The sequence below is a fragment of the Barbus barbus genome (assembly GCF_936440315.1).
Source record: "Barbus barbus genome assembly, chromosome: 37".
NCBI classification, from domain to species: Eukaryota; Metazoa; Chordata; class Actinopteri; order Cypriniformes; family Cyprinidae; genus Barbus; species Barbus barbus.
In genome coordinates this window covers 4,353,903-4,373,216 of record NC_136715.1, presented here as the reverse complement: position 1 = coordinate 4,373,216, position 19,314 = coordinate 4,353,903, and the positions used below count along the sequence as shown (strand labels likewise).

The 19,314-nt window shown below is 36.1% G+C and overlaps 1 protein-coding gene across 1 annotated transcript; it reads right to left on the bottom strand.

Annotated features, from left to right (window-relative positions):
- Positions 1-10,848: 10,848 nt before the first annotated feature.
- LOC306856483 (taste receptor type 1 member 3-like) lies at positions 10,849-18,884 on the bottom strand (the record flags this gene model as incomplete). The annotated part of the gene is given in 10 exon segments (XM_079395797.1): positions 10,849-11,151; positions 11,155-11,415; positions 13,219-13,586; positions 13,761-13,881; positions 14,231-14,434; positions 14,531-14,947; positions 16,997-17,353; positions 18,105-18,405; positions 18,472-18,672; positions 18,760-18,884. Coding segments are annotated over 9 exon segments (2,532 nt in total). The 5' UTR covers position 18,672; positions 18,760-18,884.
- Between the last annotated feature and the right edge of the window lie 430 nt (positions 18,885-19,314).

Below are 19,314 nucleotides of genomic sequence, written 5' to 3'. Positions count from 1 at the left end.
TTCTAATATGCAATATTTTAAAACGTTTGACCGGTAGTGTGTGTATATAAGCAATGCAACTGAGCAACAATAATTGCTTACAGTGCAATAAAGTTCTCTCTGAATGCACTATAAAGATGCAGGGAGTTGATGACATACGTTTTACCAGCGCTGCTGCATTACAGCCTACAGTCTAAGAGACTTGATTACTTGCTCTAGTGGAAATTTCCATTCTTTCACCACAGGGAGGGTCTTCTAAACCAGTGGTGATCATTTAGATGAGGCTGTGCTTCACCCATATTCAGGAGGATGATCTCATTACCAAAGCCACTCCTCGCTAGAAAGTTTTCCAACGGTCTGCAGGTCTTAGCAGGTCTTAGTCAAAATGAAGGCGGTCTGAAACCAAATCCTCATGTTCCTAACATGTGGATGTCTGATGTATGTTAAACTCCTAATGTTTTACAGCATCTGCGTCCCTCAGTGTCATTGGATATTTAACAGTTTAAGAAGGAACCAATCAGGTTTCATTCTCCCGGATCTGTACGGTAGCTTTCATTTGCAGCAGATGATAATGCACAAGGGAATTAAACAAATGACCAATAATCCAGATGGCAAATTAGCATTTCCCTCTTCAAGCTGCGGCTGACATTTCTCCCATTGGATTTGATTTGGGATGCATGCAAGTTCAAACATACAATGAGATATTCATACCAATTAAATTATCTGCAAACTGCATGATCTGCAAGAAATGTAGTTTTCCAGAGAAACACTGGCAGATGCAGTGTTGAGCTAATCCGAAGCGCAACCCACAAGAGCTGCCATATAACATTAGTTTTACAGGACAAAGAAGTCTTTATACACAGCCAGAGCTGCTCAGAAGTTATTGTACATTGTGCAACCATCACATACTACAACAAACCTTTGCATCTGTTCCTTATAAAGCCATGCTGCAAAGTTAATAGTTAAACTAGATGAAGAAAATGTGAGCAGTGTTTGACTAACCTCACTAGTAAGGTGTGCTTAAAGAGTTTGAATGGATAAATTGCTCTAAAACAGTGATGTGATGTTATATGTTCAATGTTATTTTATTGTTATTTATATAGTTATATTTATTAGTATTTATTCATATATATATATATATTTCATTTGATATATTTATGTCTTTTTTTTAAACATTTCTATAGTTTTATTATTTTTTTAAGCATTTCTGTATAGTTTTATTTAATATTTATTTAAGTTTTTGCAATTGTATTACTTCATTATAAACCTTATTTATTTCATTTAGTTGCCAAGGCAGCATTTTATTTTATTTAAATTTGTTTTGTTTTGTTAAAATCCATTCCCTTTTCCATTCAGATGGGCATCATTGTCATCACAGTTTTTTAAACTTCCAGCTAAGAACTATTTTTATGACAGTGATTTATGAAATGTTCAAAATAGCCCAACTTTTTTTTTTTTTTTTTAAACAATTTTGTTTCATACCATTGCACTCCAACTAGGCTGAACACAAGAACAAGTTTTATAAGCAGTCCAGAATAAATGTGTCTGATTGGGGTCAGATGAACCTGAAATGGTGTAATTAAACTGGTCTTTTAACCCTGTAATGCCTGACATATGAAATAAAGAAATGCAATAGTTGAACATTAGAAAAATTTGTAATCAGAGTAATAATAATAAAAAAAAAAAACTGTCCGAAAACCAGTCAGTATCTGGTGTGACCACCATTTGCCTCACGCAGTGCACCACAGGTTGTTCACTCCTCTTCAATGGCTGTGCAAAGCTGCTGGATATTGGCAGGAATTGGAACACGCTGTCGTATACACCGATCCAGAGCATCCCAAACATGCTCAATGGGTGACATGTCCGGTGAATTGTGTACAGATCTTTGCAAAATGGCGCCGTGCATTATCATGCTGCAACATGAGGTGATGGTCGTGGGTGAATGGCACAAAAATGGGCCTCAGGATCTCGTCACGGTATCTCTGTGCATTCAAAATGCCATCAATAAAATGCATCTGTGTTCGTTGTCCATAACATACGCCTGCCCATACCATAACCCTACCACCACCATGGGCCACTCGATCCACAACGCTGACATCAGCAAACCGCTCACCCACACGACGCCATACACACTGTCTGCCATCTGCCCTGTACAGTGAAAACCGGGATTAATCCATGAAGGGAAGACCTCTCCAAAGTGCCAGACGCCATCGAATGTGTGCATTTGCCCACTCAAGTTCGTAACGACGACGAACTGCAGTCAGGTCGAGACCCTGATGAGGACGATGAGCATGCAGATAAGCTTCCCTCAGACGGTTTCTGACAGTTTGTGCAGAAATGCTAGCTAGTTGCTAGCCTAAGGCACACCTGTTCAATAATCATGCTGTCTAATGAGCATCTTGATATGCCACACCTGTGAGGTGGATGGTTTATCTCGGCAAAGGAGAAGTGCTCACTAACACAGATTTAGACAGATTTGTGAACAATATTTGACAGAAATAGGCCTTTGTGTACATAGAAAAAGTCTTAGATCTTTGAGTTCAGCTCATGAAAAATGGGGACAAAAACAAAAGTGTTGCGTTTATAATTTTGTTCAGTGTATATTAAGATCTCATAATATTCAGAAGCTCAAACTGAGAAAAAGTATATTGATATTTATATGGTAAAAAATTAAGATGAAAATTTGAAAACTTATGTAAATCAATAAGGCGTTTATAACAGTATAACAAATTCCTTAAATAAAATTATATAAATGTCAGTTGTATCTCTATATGTCCCAATAATAATGATATTTAAATAATCAAACATCTGTACTTTCTAAACATATATTGCAATACAAGGTTGATTAAGAGAGAACTAATTAATGTTCCTAATGATCATATTTGATTATCATATTTTAACCAAAAAAAAAAAGTAAAGTTGCTTCAGTTCAGTGCTACCCTTCAATGCAAGGATTTTATCACCATGATTTAGGATCCAGGATGAGTTACACATTAAAGTTTTTAAAAGTTAAGTGTTGGGGTTCATTTAAATCACTAACCTTGCATGTTTAGTGCGAGCAAAGTAAGTACCATAGCATTCTGCGAGCAGTGCAAACAGCTAAAGTTGATGTGATGGGGTTTATGTGCCTGTTTTAGGCCACACTGACCTCAGCCCCTTTGTGAGGCTCCAACAAAGAACCATCTGCAGGGCAAGCGAAGCTGAGACAAGAGACAGAAACATGGAGGACTGATTGACTGGGGGAGGGAAGGCAGTTCGAGAAAGATGCAGAAACAGGGACAGAGAAGAACAAAGACAGATGAGAAAGTGAGGAATAGGATCGGTGGGCTTCCTCTGCACAGATCTGTAAATATGCAATGAGGTAATTTTGCGGTGAAGGGTAAACCGACTATGGTTTCTCAAATGAGGGCACAGAACGAAACCCAGCACACGGTCAAGAAAATGGAGGGATCTTGTAATCTTTTGCAAACATACTTCCTTAACAGGACTGGATGAAAGTAATTAGAGCTCTCGGGGGCTGGGTTCTGGTTAACCATTTCACAACCGATTTCAAAAGCCCCTCTGGCTGATCTAAATAGATCAGTCTAAGAAGAATCCACCAACTTTGAGAAGTTTGTGACGGCATGAGCTCGCAACTGTACTTATAAAACATTTAACATGCTCCTGCATGCACATTTGCAATGCAAAGCAGAAGTGAAGATCAAGAAGTCAAGAGATGCATGGCACTTTTATCTGTTTTAAAGGTGTAATCTACAAGATGTTTGGATTTTGAATACAGTTTCAACACATTAGCTACTCCGATGAGGAAAAAAGAAAGAGCTCAGAACTCTCAAGAACGTGTCTAGGCCACATCTCAAGATGAAGAACTATGTTTCATAAAGAAAACGATTTTTAGTGATATGTGCATGCTGTAATGCATTTGCATTATAACACACCACAACTATAAGGAAAACAATAGAGGAATGATATCAAGCAGTTATAAAGTATAATACCATTTAAACAGTATATAATTTTATTTTAGCATTAAAGTGATTATTATAATTTTTTTGTTGTAAAATTATGATCCTAACATGCTTAAACTGGGTTTTATCTCATTCTTTGACATTATGCATGTCAATGTATTTTTAAACATTTAGAATATATATATATATATTTGTAATGTTTAAGCTCACCAATTATTACTCAATTATTACTGCTCACTTGTTGATAATGAATAAAATGACGATAAAGGCCTGTTCATACCAAGAATAAATAAATTAAAATAAATACATTTATATGAATAAGTTTTAATTTCATTAAAACAGTGAAGTCCACACCACCACTGTAAGGAAAAAAAATGATATCAAGCAGTTGTAAAGTATAATACCATGCACAGTATTATATTTTAGCATTAAAGTAATGAGAAAATGTCCTTAACTGTCACAAAAAAAGCTAAAAATCATAAATAATTAAATGGTTCTAAAAGGAACCTTCAATTTCTTTAAGCAAAAAATGAACAAATATTTAATAAATATTTGAATAATAATTATTGGCAACATTTTACTATAAGGTTCCATTTGTTAACATGTTAGGTACATCAGTTAACATAACCTAACAATGAAAAATACTTCTAAAGCATTTATTAATCTTAGTTAATGTTGATTCCAGCATTTACTACATTATTAAAATCAAAAGTTATATTTAGTAATGTTATTTAATGGACCTGAGCTAACATGGGCTAACAAATGAACAGCTGTATTTTTATTGACTAATGTTAACAAAGATTAATAAAAACTGTAGCAATGTATTGCTTATAGTTAATGTTAGTTTTTGCATTAAATATAATTAGCAAATGAAACCTTAATGTAAAGTGTTACCTATATATACTTATTTTTCAGTTAAATTATGATCCAAACATGCTTGAACTGGGTTTTACCTCATTCTTTGAGATTATGCATGTAAATGTATTTTCCAAACGCAATGCATGCAAGACAAATCATGCATAATCATATAATGCTGCTACATCTTGTAATCACAACTAGACACTTAAACAATGGCAGCCCAAGTAAGTCAGTGCAAATATTTTATACGGAATAAAAGTGCTTATTTACTAGATCAACAGATACTAGCATTAGTGATGAGCAGTCGTGCAACATGACAAACAGGTGCAGATGGATCACCTAGCAACAGCAGCCTTCCCTCTGACCACACAGTGGTCTGTGACTGTTACCACCATCTAGTGGCACGTGTAGCGATGTGATTGATAGTGAATTATTGGCATATTCACAGCTAAGCAAATGTTAAACCTGTTTCTTTAGAACTCATTAAACCGTTCAATGTATTTTTCTCCAACCAACTGAAAGTCCCTCATATTTCTGATGAGATCATGCAAATAAATCTAAAAACAAAGCATGCATGTATGGTGACAGTGAGATGAACATATGACTTTTTTTCATGTTTTTAAAACTGTGCACTTTACATTAGCGCTTTGGTATGAGAAATGCGATTGCACGGTATTTATGCATGTAAAATGTGTCCTCCACATATTTTATTATGATTATGTTTACTCTAATTATGAGAATAACCACATTAGCATAATCACAGTGTTCTGTTCAATCACTGTACTGCCTAAAAATCACATTAGGGTGCAAGTAAGGTTTTATCAGTCCTATTAGATCAGATTTGAAATCAGAACTGGGTGCAAAAGCAAAAACTCAACTCACATTCAAAAACAAACAAAGCTCCTGATTGGTCAGGTCAACACGAGATCTCAGGTTGCCTAACAACACAATCAGAATCGGGGGAGGGCCTCTGGGAACACATTTTGTGGATGGAAGAAAATACTTGGAATTTTGCCAAGAAAAATAAACAAGGAGAGAGGGAGAGAAAGAGAGAGAGACAGAGCTAATAAATGTGTAAAGAAAGTACAGTGCATTATCAGTCATAAGATCTGACGGCAAGGAACGCAGCCTTTAGGAACAAACCACAAGGAAGTCACCTACAACTGCACCCTCATAGTATGCAACTTTCAGTTGTAAAATATATGAACTATTAAAATACAAAATTAAACTTTTAAAAACCCTGGAGTCTAGAGTCTCAAAGGGTTTACAAGATAAACTGCACTATTAGTACTCATACTTCGGGGAAGCAAATACTCAGAACCCACTAGTAACGGCATAACCACCAATCAAAAATTAAACTAAACCAAAACAAAACAAAACAAAACCTAGCTGTAGTGTGTTTGGTAGAATAACATGTGCAGATATGAAGAACCTATGAAAAAAAAAAAAAAAAAAAAAAAAAAAAGATATTTTAAACTTACTTTTCTGACTTTTTCCCCCTCACAATTGCAAGTTTTAATATCACAGTTCTGATTTTATTTGCAATTTGGAGTTTATATCATGCAATTCTGAGAAAAAAGTCAGAATTGTGAGATTAAAAATTAAAAATGATCTTCTTTAATTTTTTATTCAGTGGTGGAAACGGGCTTCCACAAGAACCAAATGCAGCCAGACGTGGATGAAATGTGTTTGATAAGAACAGCGAGTCTGAGTGACCAAACAGGATGTGTTTTTGAGGAGTTGGAGAGTGTGCTGTCAAAATCAACAGGATATGAGCCTGTTTGGGTGCTGCAGATAACGGTGAATGAACATGGTGTGTTTGTGTGCAACCTTTTATATATTGATAAAAGTGCACATAATTTGAGAGCAGTAAGTCAATAATAAATTCACTGAAAAATAAATCACATATGAACATACAAAACAAACATGAACAAATAAGAACAGTTTGGAATAATTCATATTTGTAAATGCTCACCAAGGCTACATTTATTTGGTCAAAAATAAAGTAATATTGTGAAATATTATTCCAATTTAAAATAACTGTTTTCTTTTTGAATATATTTTAAAATGTAATTGATTCCTGTGATGAAAAGCTGAATTAGTCTTCAGTGTCGCATGATGCTTCAGAAATCATTCTAACATGCTTTATTGATCAATTATAGAGAGTTCAAAGAAAAACATTTATTTGAAATAGAAACCCATTCTAAATTAATTTACTGTCACTTTTGATCAATTTAATCAGAATCAAATTATTGATTTCTTTTTCAGTAATAGCAATGTTTGCATTTGCATGGATACATTAATAATAAATCACATTCCAGTTTTTAAACTAATAAAACAAAAAAGACAGAGAGGAAGGAACCTAATGCATCATGGGAAGAAAAACAGCCGAGGAAGGATGTGATAAGACGAAGTGATAGTAAATAGCTAAGTTCTAGTAGTCACTGTTTTTCTTTGTGTCGGCGTGATCTCTGATTGGCTGATATTTTGCAGTGTGGGCGGTCCTTGTGAGTGGGTGAGAGCAAGCTGTATAGTATGAGGAAATGAGCTTCTGCTGTGATAAAAAGAAAGGGGGGGGGGGGCGTTTCCATGGTAACCCGGTGGGCCGTGTGCACAAAACATTTTGCAGCACATGGAGGGGGTTAAAAAGGGGTCGGATTTCAAAGCATCTAAACTTCCATCTTGAGTTGCATCTGATGCATTAGCTGTGTGTGTTTGCTTTCACTAAATGTGTATTCAAAGCAGCTCTGTCATCAAAGGAGACACAAATCCTTCAAGGGTTAAGATTCCTTTTTATCCACTATCGAATTATTGCAATAGAGACTGAGCACAGAAACAAATATGCATAATAAAATAATATCTAAATTAGGCCTGTGTGATGGCCAATGCATTTTCGTACTCTCCAGCAGACTGTGCTTCTAAAATAAAAGATTACATTAAATATAAGCAATAATGATTAAAAATAAGTCATTCGAATGCTGCATTATTTATTTTAATTGTGTATCAGACAGGCTATTCTTTGATTCTGATTGGTCAATGGCATTCCGTTTAAATTAAGTAGCCTACTTAAAATGGTAGAAATTCATGTAGAAATGGTTGTATATAAGCAATAAATAATTTGTGTGCTGCACTGTGGATTATACACTTTACTAAAACTATATTGTGACTTTATCCACAATATAACATGACCTCAAGTGCCTTATTGCTGAAATCATGCACAGTTGGTCTAAATATAGCAACTGAGATCTCCAAAACAGATTTGCTAAAGTGATCTGATGTCTGATAAAAAAAAAAGTTAAAAAACACAATATCTCTAAATTGCTGTTTTGCCAGACGTTCATTGCTGTGACTCTGAAGCAGAACTGTCCTTAATAGAAACAAAGAAAACAAAGAACTGTGGTACGGAAACAAATGAACTGATATTTGATATGAGCCTATATGAGAAGAAATTTTAGTATGACTGAGTCGCTAACATGGCTAAATGATGCCCTCTTCTGTTTGTTGTTAGGAAATATTTACAAAATCAAATTCTGTCATTTACTCACGGTCTTATGGAAGCATATGTGTAGCTAAATTCAATTTGCAATGTAATATGCAAAATGGCAATGTATTTCTGTATTTAAATGTACATTTTCCCATTCATATGTGCAACATTTGGTGCAAAACGAAAATTAAAATTCAATTTTGCATATTAAAACTAGTGTAGAAAATGGCAAATTTAAATGATATAATTGAATTTTCATTTTGCACCAAATGTTGCACATATGTTAAATAAGATCATTTTGCTACAGTTTTTGCTTGGACAGATTAAACATATCCAAGCAAAAACTGTAGCAAAATGATCATTTAAATACTGCTTTTCCTAAATGCATTTAGACTTAGGGGTAGGACACTTGGGATTGCATTTTCATCATGAGAATTGAATTTTCATTTTCATTTTGCACTAAATGTTGCACATACGAATGGGAAAATGTACATTTAAATACAGAAATACATTGCCATTTTACATATTGCAGTGCCATTTTGCATATTACATTGCAAATTGAATTTAGCTACACATATGTTTCCATACCGTATCTCATTTTCATTGAGTTTAAACCGATGTTCTTTGAGTTGTCATACTTTTAGCACATAGATTAATCTTACTCAGTGAATCTGGCTCTGCACCGATAAAAGCAGAAAGATTCCATTTTCAATGAGAAAGACAATCGGCGCACTGTCTCATCTGATAATAATTCACATATTTACAATATTACCTGAAATCCATAACCTCAGGCAAACGGGGAGATCCGATTCTTTTCCACTTACATCTTTGATGGCCTGAGGTTGAGTAAATTAACAGCAAATTTTAAGTTCTGTCTGAACAGGCATCCCTTAATGAATACAAAACTGGGCAAACAACAGTCAGATGTTTTTGAATTGTGAATAATATACAAAACACAAGTAATAAACAACAAACTACACAATCACCAAGTCTTATGATTTGTAAAAAAAATAAAAAACACTACAGTAACTTATCTAGTAAACTTGGCAGAACTCCATAAGCAGGATAATGGACTGTTTTTGTTCAAGTTACACATGGTTGCACCCGCTCATGTTAAAAATAAGGTGGATAGAAAATATGAGGTAATTATCATTATACAACTAATAATAATAATAATAATAAAACTCAATACACTGTTAAAAAAAAAAAAAAAAAAGTTGAGCCAACTTAAAAGTTTAAGGCAACCAGCTTCAGCAGATTTTTGAGTTTTCTCAACTTTTTGTTGTATAAACTTAAAACAAGAAGTTGAGACTCAAAAATCTGCTGAAAATCTCCTTTTTTTTACAGTGTAGAAACCATCACAGAATCTGTAATGGTTTTACCGGTTATAATGGGAATTGTAATGGTCCCTCTGTTGGAAAATGTCCCAAAAACATATAATTTTTAATAGTTTTAATGGATAATGGTTGATGGTTTGTAATGTTCATAATGGTATTTGTAGTGGAAACCATTAGAATGTCTGTAATGGTTTCTGTTGTTGTTGTTTTTTTCAGCAGGGATGGTCTAAATATTTAGAGTACACATAAAATATTTAAGATGAAGTATCATACATTAAACATGTGATTTATTGAGAAAACTTTGTACAATTATTTGATATAAGAGTCATAATGGTTTTTAATAATTCATATAAGAAATCACAATATAACAATATAATGGTTGACTAATATAATAACATTTTGACATTTTTTGTATTATTATATGAAATATTATATACAGTGCTATGCATAAGTTTAGACACCCATGCTAAAGTTGACTAAAAAGAGAAATAAAAAATCATCTTTTGGAAATTGAACTTAATGCCTTAATTAAAAAAAATAGGAAAAATTCAACCTTTAAGGACACCAATTTTCTTTTTGAATGAATAATGTATCGTAAATAAATAAATGTTCTTCCTTAAAATACAGGGTGCATAAGTCTGGGCACCCCTATGTTAAATTCCCATAGAGGCAGGCAGATTTTTATTTTTAAAGGCCAGTTACTTCATGGATCCAGGATACTATGCATCCTGATAAAGTTCCCTTGGCCTTCGGAATTAAAATAGCCCCACATCATCACATAGCCTTCACCATACCTAGGGATTGGCATTGAGTACTTTCCATAAGATCATCTCTCAATGCAAATCAAACCAGCTATTAGGCTGACTGAAATAAAACCATGCCAATCATGCTGTGCTTGGCACCCAAATCTGCCTGCCTCTATGGGAATTTAACATAGGGGTGCCCAGACTTATGCACCCTGTATTTTAAGGAAGAACATTTATTTATTTACGATACATTATTCATTCACAAAGAAAATCGGTGTCCTTAAAGGTTGGATTTTTCCTATTTTTTTTAATTAAGGCATTAAGTTCAATTTCCAAAAGATAATTTTTTATTTCTCTTTTTAGTCAAATTTAGCATGGGTGTCTAAACTTATGCATAGCACTTTATATGTAATTAGACATTTTTTCTGAATAAATTTAAAAAAATTAATAATTATTATTAAATGATAATTTAGCAGTTGTTTCTAGCTTTCTTCAGGTGGTGTTGGTGGGACCCCTTCTAAAAATGTACGGAAGTGATCATCTGTGTTAAGTTCTGGGTGTTTGACTAACAGTTGGCATTTAGGGAAAAAATAGGTCGCTACCAACCCCATATCACTAAGTAAACTGACTCCTACTTGAGCAATAGACTTTTCTTTATCATTTAGACTTGTGTAGATGGGGATGAACATTACCCACATTACACAGTAACTCAAGCTGGATATGGTGATGTCTCTGGCCAGGTTGTACTGTCCAGGCGGCTGGAGAGCCATGAAGGTGGCCATGAATTACACCAGTGCCAGCACAACATTGAAACCAAGCATCAAGCCGAAGTTTAACATGGGCTCCACTGGACAACGCAAAAAGGTTTTCACGTAGGTCACCTCCAAACTAGCGACGTATTGGGTCAGAGAGGGAGCCTCTTGGGCGTACCAACCGCACAGTCCCGCCTGGAGCCCACAACATCCCAGAATCACAAACAAGCTTCCTCGTCCTCGTATGTTATCCAGGTGATCAGAAGACTTTTCAGGGAATTCTGTGATGCACACAATCTGGCAAAGCAAAAGAAGACAGTGTATATAATTATTTAATAAAAAATGATGAAGTTCAGTTTTTATTAAAAATCTCACGCCTTCTTGTTTAAATGCAGTGGTTAAGTTTGACATTCAAGCGGTGACAGTACCACAACTGTCTATCATAAACAAGTAAAAATGAAGCACACTGAAATTTTATAAATATTTCAAAGTATCTTCTTAAATTATTTGGTTACAGTTTATTTTAAGGTATCTTTGTTGTAGTGTAGCCTAATTATACTGAGTCCTGAGTAATATTATTTAACAACATATATCCTACTTACTGTACCGCGCTCTGCACATGACATGCAGAAAAACTATGCATATATCATCAAGAGTTTGTTCCCACGATATGTTTACATCGCAATGACTTATCAGTTCGTTCCCTGGTTTTAGTGAAATCAAAATGAGGGAACAAATTAGTAAATCGTGGCCAAGATTTCCCAATGAGGGAGCAAATAAGGAAATGTAAAATAAAGGTTCTTTATTGGCATCAACGGTTCCACAAAGAACCTTTACCATCCATGAAACCTTTTCATTCCACAAAAGGTTCTTTACAGTGGAAAAAGGTTCTTTAGATTATTTAAAATGTTCATCACACTAAGAAAAAATGGTTCTTTTAAGAACTGTTCACTGGTTCTTCTATGGCATCGCTGTGAAAACCCCCTTTTGGAACCTTTAATTTAATAGTGTAGTAATTAGTGTAGGAAAACTATATATTACATTATTTGGCTGTTGTTTTTGTAGTAATGGAATAACCCTAATTGACCGTTAGCAAAGAGCTTGATTGACAGGCGATCTGACCAATCATAATGCCAAATCCGCCATCTTGCCCGACAAACAAATCAGACTGGAGAGTAAATTAACTTCAGTGGACTTAAACTTGAAAAATTGTGTGTATTGGCATCTTTTCACGGTTAAACTAAAATACCTTCTAATGTTCATTTATGTTTATTTCATGCTTTAAGTAAATATGAAAAGACGATGGGTTCATGTGCCGCTTGAACTGAGACACTACAGCGATCTATCACGACACACAAAAAAGAGCCACCAAATGGTATTTATTGTTTGAATTTCTTAAAAAAAAAAACAAATTTTAAAGGTGAGACCCTATTTCATTTCAGAAGTAACTTGCTCTGTCTTGCATTTTGGCACGTTGCCAGTTTCCTCTTTGCTCCGCGATATATTGTTTACTGTGTGAGAACTTGTGTGTAGTGTGAGAGATGCAAAATAATAACAATATAATAATAACTTCGCAAAGACCCACCCCCCCTTAGTTACTGTTGCTATGTCTGACACGCCACGCTGCTCTCACACTACTCATGTTCTCACGCAGTGAAAAATACATCACAGAGCGAAGCGGAAACTGACAACACGCCGACAGAGAAGACAGAGCAGATTACTTCTGGAAGGAAACAAAGTCTCAACTTTAAAATTTTGTCTTTTTTAAGAAATTCAAACAATACTGTTTTGTGGCTCTTGAATATGTAGTGGCACGTGAACCAATCGTCTTTTCATATTTACTTAAAGCATGAAATAAACATAAATGAACATTAGAAGGTATTTTATTTAAAGCATGAAAAGACATCAATGCACACCATTTTTCCAGTTTAAGTCCACCGAAGTTAATCTACTCTCCTGCCTTTTTTTTTTTGACATGATTGGTCAGATTGCCTGTCAATCAAACTTCCTGTGAAGGGTCAGTTACATTTTGACTTCATAGTGTTTGATTGTAAAAAAAAAAATTGCGTTTAAAATGCATTGATGCTTTTTTAGGATCACCTGAAGGGAAATGGTAAGAATGACTGAGAGAGCCACGGTGGGAAAAAAGGCGTTCAGTGGCTGCTGCAGACGGCACACAACGTTTCCTGGCTGACCCAGGAACAGCACCAGGCTTACACATTCTCCTGCTAGGCTCAGTAGCATAAGGCCAGTCAGGGGTCCACCTGCAGTTTTCACCAGTGGAGTTCCTCTGTGCCTGAAGAATAGAACTCCTACCCATACATGTGACACTAGCACCAAAATTCCTCCCAGAATGAGACCGATTGACTCATAGTTCCAGTCCAGGTAAGTATAGATGGGATAGACACAGCTTGTGCTTCGTAGGGTGGACCACTGGCCAACAGGACATGATTTACATTGGATGTCATCTTTCAATTAAAAGAGGAGGCAGATAAAGGTTAGTCAACATCAAACCAAAAAGCTCTTAAATGCATACATTTCTGTTCCCTACAGTGCTACGGGCATGTTGCAAAAAGCAACTATGGTCAGAGACAATATTTGTTTAGAATGACTTGAAAACCTAGATTGGTGTATTAGCAGACCTGAGCTGTTCAGGAACGTTCCCTCATTGCAGTCAATGCAGTCGAAACAGCAAGAGTGGAAACCTTTAACTCTGCGCACCTGTCCTATCCCACAGTCTGAGGAGCACGTGGACATTGGCACCTGTTACAAAGACCATTTGTCAAGAGGTGCTTGCTCTTGGATGCACCAGTCACAAGTTTAGACAAATCAAACAGTTAATGGACTTCCATAGTATAAAAAAAATACTATGGCTACCATCAACTGCTTTGTTAAAATCTTATTTTGTGTTCAGCAGGAGAATTTCATACAGGTTAAAAATGGCATGAGGGTGAGTAAATGTCAGAATTTAAATTTTTGGGTGAACTATTCATTTAAAGGCTTATTAACATGAGAAACTGAGTCAAAACTAATGACTGGTAGTAAAAAAGGTATTCAAATTAAAAAAATAAAAGAATTTAAAGTGTAAATAGTGTTAATATTCCATTCATACCTTTCCGTTTTTTGTGTGCCATGTTATGTTGTTTTTATTAATCGTGAGATTCTGATAAAAGTGTCCAATTACGTTGAAGCGCACAGTGGTGTCATTAAAGTTCCATTGCATAACATCGTAGCCAAAGCTTGGATTACCCTCTTTATCAAACTTAAAATTGACCCCCTCAAGATCTAAAGAAACTTTTTGTAGACTCTGTAACAGCTGTAGAAAGGATCAAATATTGCTCTATTAGTACACTCTTAACCTCCTAGGATAAAACAAGTAGATTTACAGAAATAATAGCTTGCGTGTGGTTACCTGCCATGGATAAACATTGTCAGTCTTGGGATTCAGAGCGCAGTGGGTGGCATTGCATCCAAGCAAGTTATGCAGCGCATGTGCCACACAGTAGACTGCAGTATACACGCTGAAAGCTGACCGCTGCACGAGTTTTATCTCTACCATGCTCACGTTGGCTTGGCTTAGGTAGCTGCATCTTGTGCAAGGGTTGTCCAGAGGAGAGATTTCTGTATCTGGCTGCTGGGGGATTTGCATCTCTTCCATTTTGGTGAAGAGCTCACGGATGTAAGGAGTGAAGAGGTCAAGAGGTCTGGTGATGTCTGAGAACGCCAGCACTGTTCCTATTGAATTGATCCCGGGCAGGGTGGATACAACATCGTTCAGAGCCCATGCTGTGCTTGCCACCCAAACGCCTGTCATGTTTCGTTTGATTACCTGATCAGATAGTGGTCAAAAAAGCATTTAGAATCACCAAAACTTGTAGACTTATCATGAATATAAAGCAGTGAATGAAAAACAGAGGAACATTAATTATATATTAACATTTTTCCCTTATGATGCCAGTTAAGATTTTTGATCCTTAAATTTTGTATTCCACTATGTGCTGCTTTTCAATTGACCATTCAGTAAGCCCCTCCCCTCGAATGCAGATGAGCCAATGGCAGTTGAGTATCAGTTGCACCGGGACCCGAACTCTGACATCTTTAGGTTTCAGCGCCATAGAGAAACACTGGAAGACCCAAAGCTTTCATCGGTTTGATGGTGTTTATGCTACAAAAATGGTAAAACAATGTGCCTGGGGTACTTGCAACATTGATTCCAGGTATCCTGAGAAGATGGGCCAAACAAAACAGAGCAAAATGTCTATACATTTAACCCCAATCCCACTGAAGACGAAAACATTAATTTTCTTCTTGTCATACTCTCATTAAGTTACAATTTTCATCTCAAACAGAACATTAATGTCATGTGCGTCAGCAAGGTATCTCTGGCTAAAACTAGCTAACATTAAAGTTAGTGTGTCCATGCTAACGTCCAAACCTAAATAGCAAACTGTTTTCAGGTCAGGTACAGTGTAGGTCAAAAACACAAAAATGAAGGTCTACATTTCAGTATCTCTCCATATTGAAGAAGTTAAATGTAAATTAATTTAATCTTACTCTGCGGTAAATGAACAGTGTTGATCTTGGATGTTGACATTGCAATCATGGCGACGAATCATGTCGTTCCAAACCCGTAAGACCTTCGTTCATCTTTGGAACACAAATGAAGATATTTTTGATGAAATCCGAGAGATCTCTTACTATACAGCAAGGATATTACCACGGTCAACGCACAGAAACGTAGCAAGGGGATCGTTAAAATAATCCATTTGACGTCAGTGATTCAACTGTAATTTTACTATTACTAGAATACTACTAGAATACTTTTTGTGTGCAAAGAAAACTAAAATAAAGACTTTATTCAACAATTCCTCTTTGTTTTAAAATTCCATATTATGGTTGAACCCCTGATGTCACATGGATTATTTTAACAATGTCCTTGCTACGTTTCTGAGCCTTGATCGTGTTAGGATGCTTGCTGTCTATGGGAGGGTCAGAAATTTCTTGGATTTCATCAAAAATATCTTACTTTGTGGTCCGAAGATGAATAAATGTCTTACAGATTTGGAACAACATGAGTAATTAATGACAGAATTATCATTTTGGGGTGAACTATCCCTTTAAGTCCCACATGAATGATGGTGCTTCTGTGTCCAAAATTTATTAAAAACATCTTGGGACATGTTTTTCACACTGACAGCTGTCATTGTAAGACAGTTAGCAACTCTATGTAAACATGCGCAAGCTGGACGTCTTTGAATGTTGCACTTGCATCTTTTGAAACATCTTACACATGATACATCATTCAAAAAACAGCGGTTCTTAAAATCATGTTTCAAAACCATGCATTTTTTTCCATTCATAAGCAAAAAATAATTCTGTTTAAACACCCTGTTAAAAAAAAACAGCATATGCTGGTTAGGTATGCTTTGAAGTATGGTAACTGGTTTGAGTCAGTTTAAGCTGGTCCTTAGTTGGTCATGAGCTGCTTTAAACTGGTCCTGAGTAGGAGCTAGTTGCTTTGTAGACTAACAGGACAAATCAATTTTTTTTCATTGGTCTTATGTTTTTCTTGAAAGTTGTGATGGTTTCATATTGAGTTTGGCAGCTCATTCCACCAAAGAGGAAAATAAACTTTGTACCTCTTTGTGAAGGGATTGAAATAACAAAGCCTTCATTAAACTGACCAGCAGTTGTTATTGGGTGTCATGTTAATATATTTGGGAATTTCAGAACAAGGCACTTTTGCAGCGTCCAAATGAATGATCTTTTTCATTTGGCCAAAAGTTTTTCTACAGCATAATTTCATAGTACTATTACTTCAAAAGATAAAATTATTTAATTATAGTATGACCCATAAATTTGCATTCAAACTGTTCACCTCTATGAAGAAGTCTCTGGTGGGCTTGGGGAGAGAGAAGACCACCACCACTCCCACTTTGGCGTCCACAATACGATTGAGAATCTCTTTTACCGCTTGCTCAGGATCACTGTACACAGGAATCAAACCCTGATATGCCACACAGATGGACTCCTCATTGGCCATACTGGAGAACTGCTGCTGACCCTTTTGCCCATATTCATCATCGCTACCTACTACTGAAACCCAGTTCCAGCCAAACTCTTTCAGAAGCTGCACCATGGCCGCTACCTGCCAGCGATCACTAGGAACTGTGCGCATGAAGGACGGGAAGGTCTCTTTGTCGCTGAACATGTCGCTGGTGGCACCATAGCTAATCTAAAAATTAGACATAAATTCAAAAACAGGAGGAACATTGCAGATAAAAGGCTGGAATACACTACATGATTTTTCCCCCGATTCTGGAGAAGTTGACACTAGTTGCCGAAAGTCGGAGCTAGTCTGCAGATTTGAGCTGACAGATTTAATTGAAAATCGCTCAGTCTGTGATGGTCACAGATTCTGATTTTTTTTTTTCATCCAGTCGGGGAAGATCAAACATTTGATATTTTGTGCCGATTTTAGAACACATAGTTTTCATTTGTCACATGAAACAAGGTGCTGGTTTCTGCGTGTTGCCCAGTATTTTAAGATCTGCTCAGTTTTTAAAAGTCGTGTAGTGTATTCCAGCCTCACTGAGTCAGACATTTTCGAATGCGTTTTTTCATTTTGTTTTCATATGCGTCATTCTTTCCTATCAAAATGCTTACTACGGATTTGAAAATACAGAAAATTGAACTTATGACGGGCGAAAGTTTCGGAGGCAGTGTCTAAACGTGATTGACACAATGCGAGGTCGTATTTATTTATAACGTGTGAAAATTTTCGACGAGAATTTCGGACTCAGTGTGCAAAGACCTTACTATTTAAGAGACCAATCAGTCATATTATTGCATATATTTGCTAAAACAAAAAGTAAATTACTAAAACAAACATTCGTTTTTAAAAGTATTTTGCTTACAATTGCAACACTATATTAGGGAAAAGTATTTTGCATCCTTTAAATCTAACACTTTCGATGGCAGCTCACCAGTGGCATCAAGAAAAACCCGATCAGCTTGCCAATAACTGGGACCAACTCGGAGCTGTTTGGTCCTATGATAGCTATAACACGAGTCTTGTAGTTGGTGTAAGTACAGGTGACATCCAGTTCTTCTGTCGATTCCTTTGTGAGAAGCTGGAGGACGGGCCTCATGACAATGGCTGGTTGCATGCAGGAGTCGTAACTCTCAAATCCCAGCGTGATTCCAGGGAGAAGATTCTCTTTCGAGTTGATCTCGTCCAAAGAGAACTTCATCGCCAATGCGAGGGACAAACCATATGTGCTAATGCTGTTAAAACAGAAGGATAAAAAGTGATTTTAGGAGCAAAGCATTTTCAAATTGTCAAGATTTTACCTGTTGCACTCAAGATCATCAGGCTTCACCCGTTTGCTCAGATCACTGGTCAGTTCGTTAATGGGGAAAAGTCCTCCTATCAGAATATCTCCAGGTGATTTAAAAAGATTGGTTGAGATTTTCTTGAACCACGATGGCTTCCCGCTCAATCCAGAGCCTAGAATGCCACAGAGCACCAGAAGTGTCCACTCCTTGGCCATCCTGGAGGGCAAACAATCCAGGAAGTGTGAAGAAGCACATCACTATATCATGGAAATTAATAAATCAAAGTGAAATAGCTGGACTGACCTCAGTTGAAGTATTGCTTAGGCTCTTCTTGTTTTGATGTGTTGTGATTGCCTTAGTGGCGAGTGATTATGATTGATGGTCAACCGACAACACGTAAATGAGAGAAACGCCCCACCCCATCATCTTTCATGTACTTTACATGTAAATTAAGGGTCTACTACATCAAGTTTCATTCAGGCTTCACATGGAAATGTTCTGGTCTCTCCTCAACATTCAAGCACACTGAGTAAAGCTCTAGTTCAGTCTGTCGTTGCTATTTTGTTAGTTTTTGGTCTTTTCCACTATTAGTCCAAAGCTGTTTTCCAGCAAAGGTCAGAGGAGTTTTTATGCACTGGGTATAAAGTTATTCTTTTGTGCATAAAACATAAGAGTCAAAGAAAATTTGTATTGTTCTTAAACAGGTGTGATTTCTCAGTCACAGTACTAGTTCAGAATCACTTTGTGTCAAGCAGTTACAAAGCACAAGCACAGAAAATAGGACTGATTCAAAATATTTGTCTGGAAAAACATGAGTTTTGAACAAACAATGGAAATGAGGCAGCAGCTTGCACAATG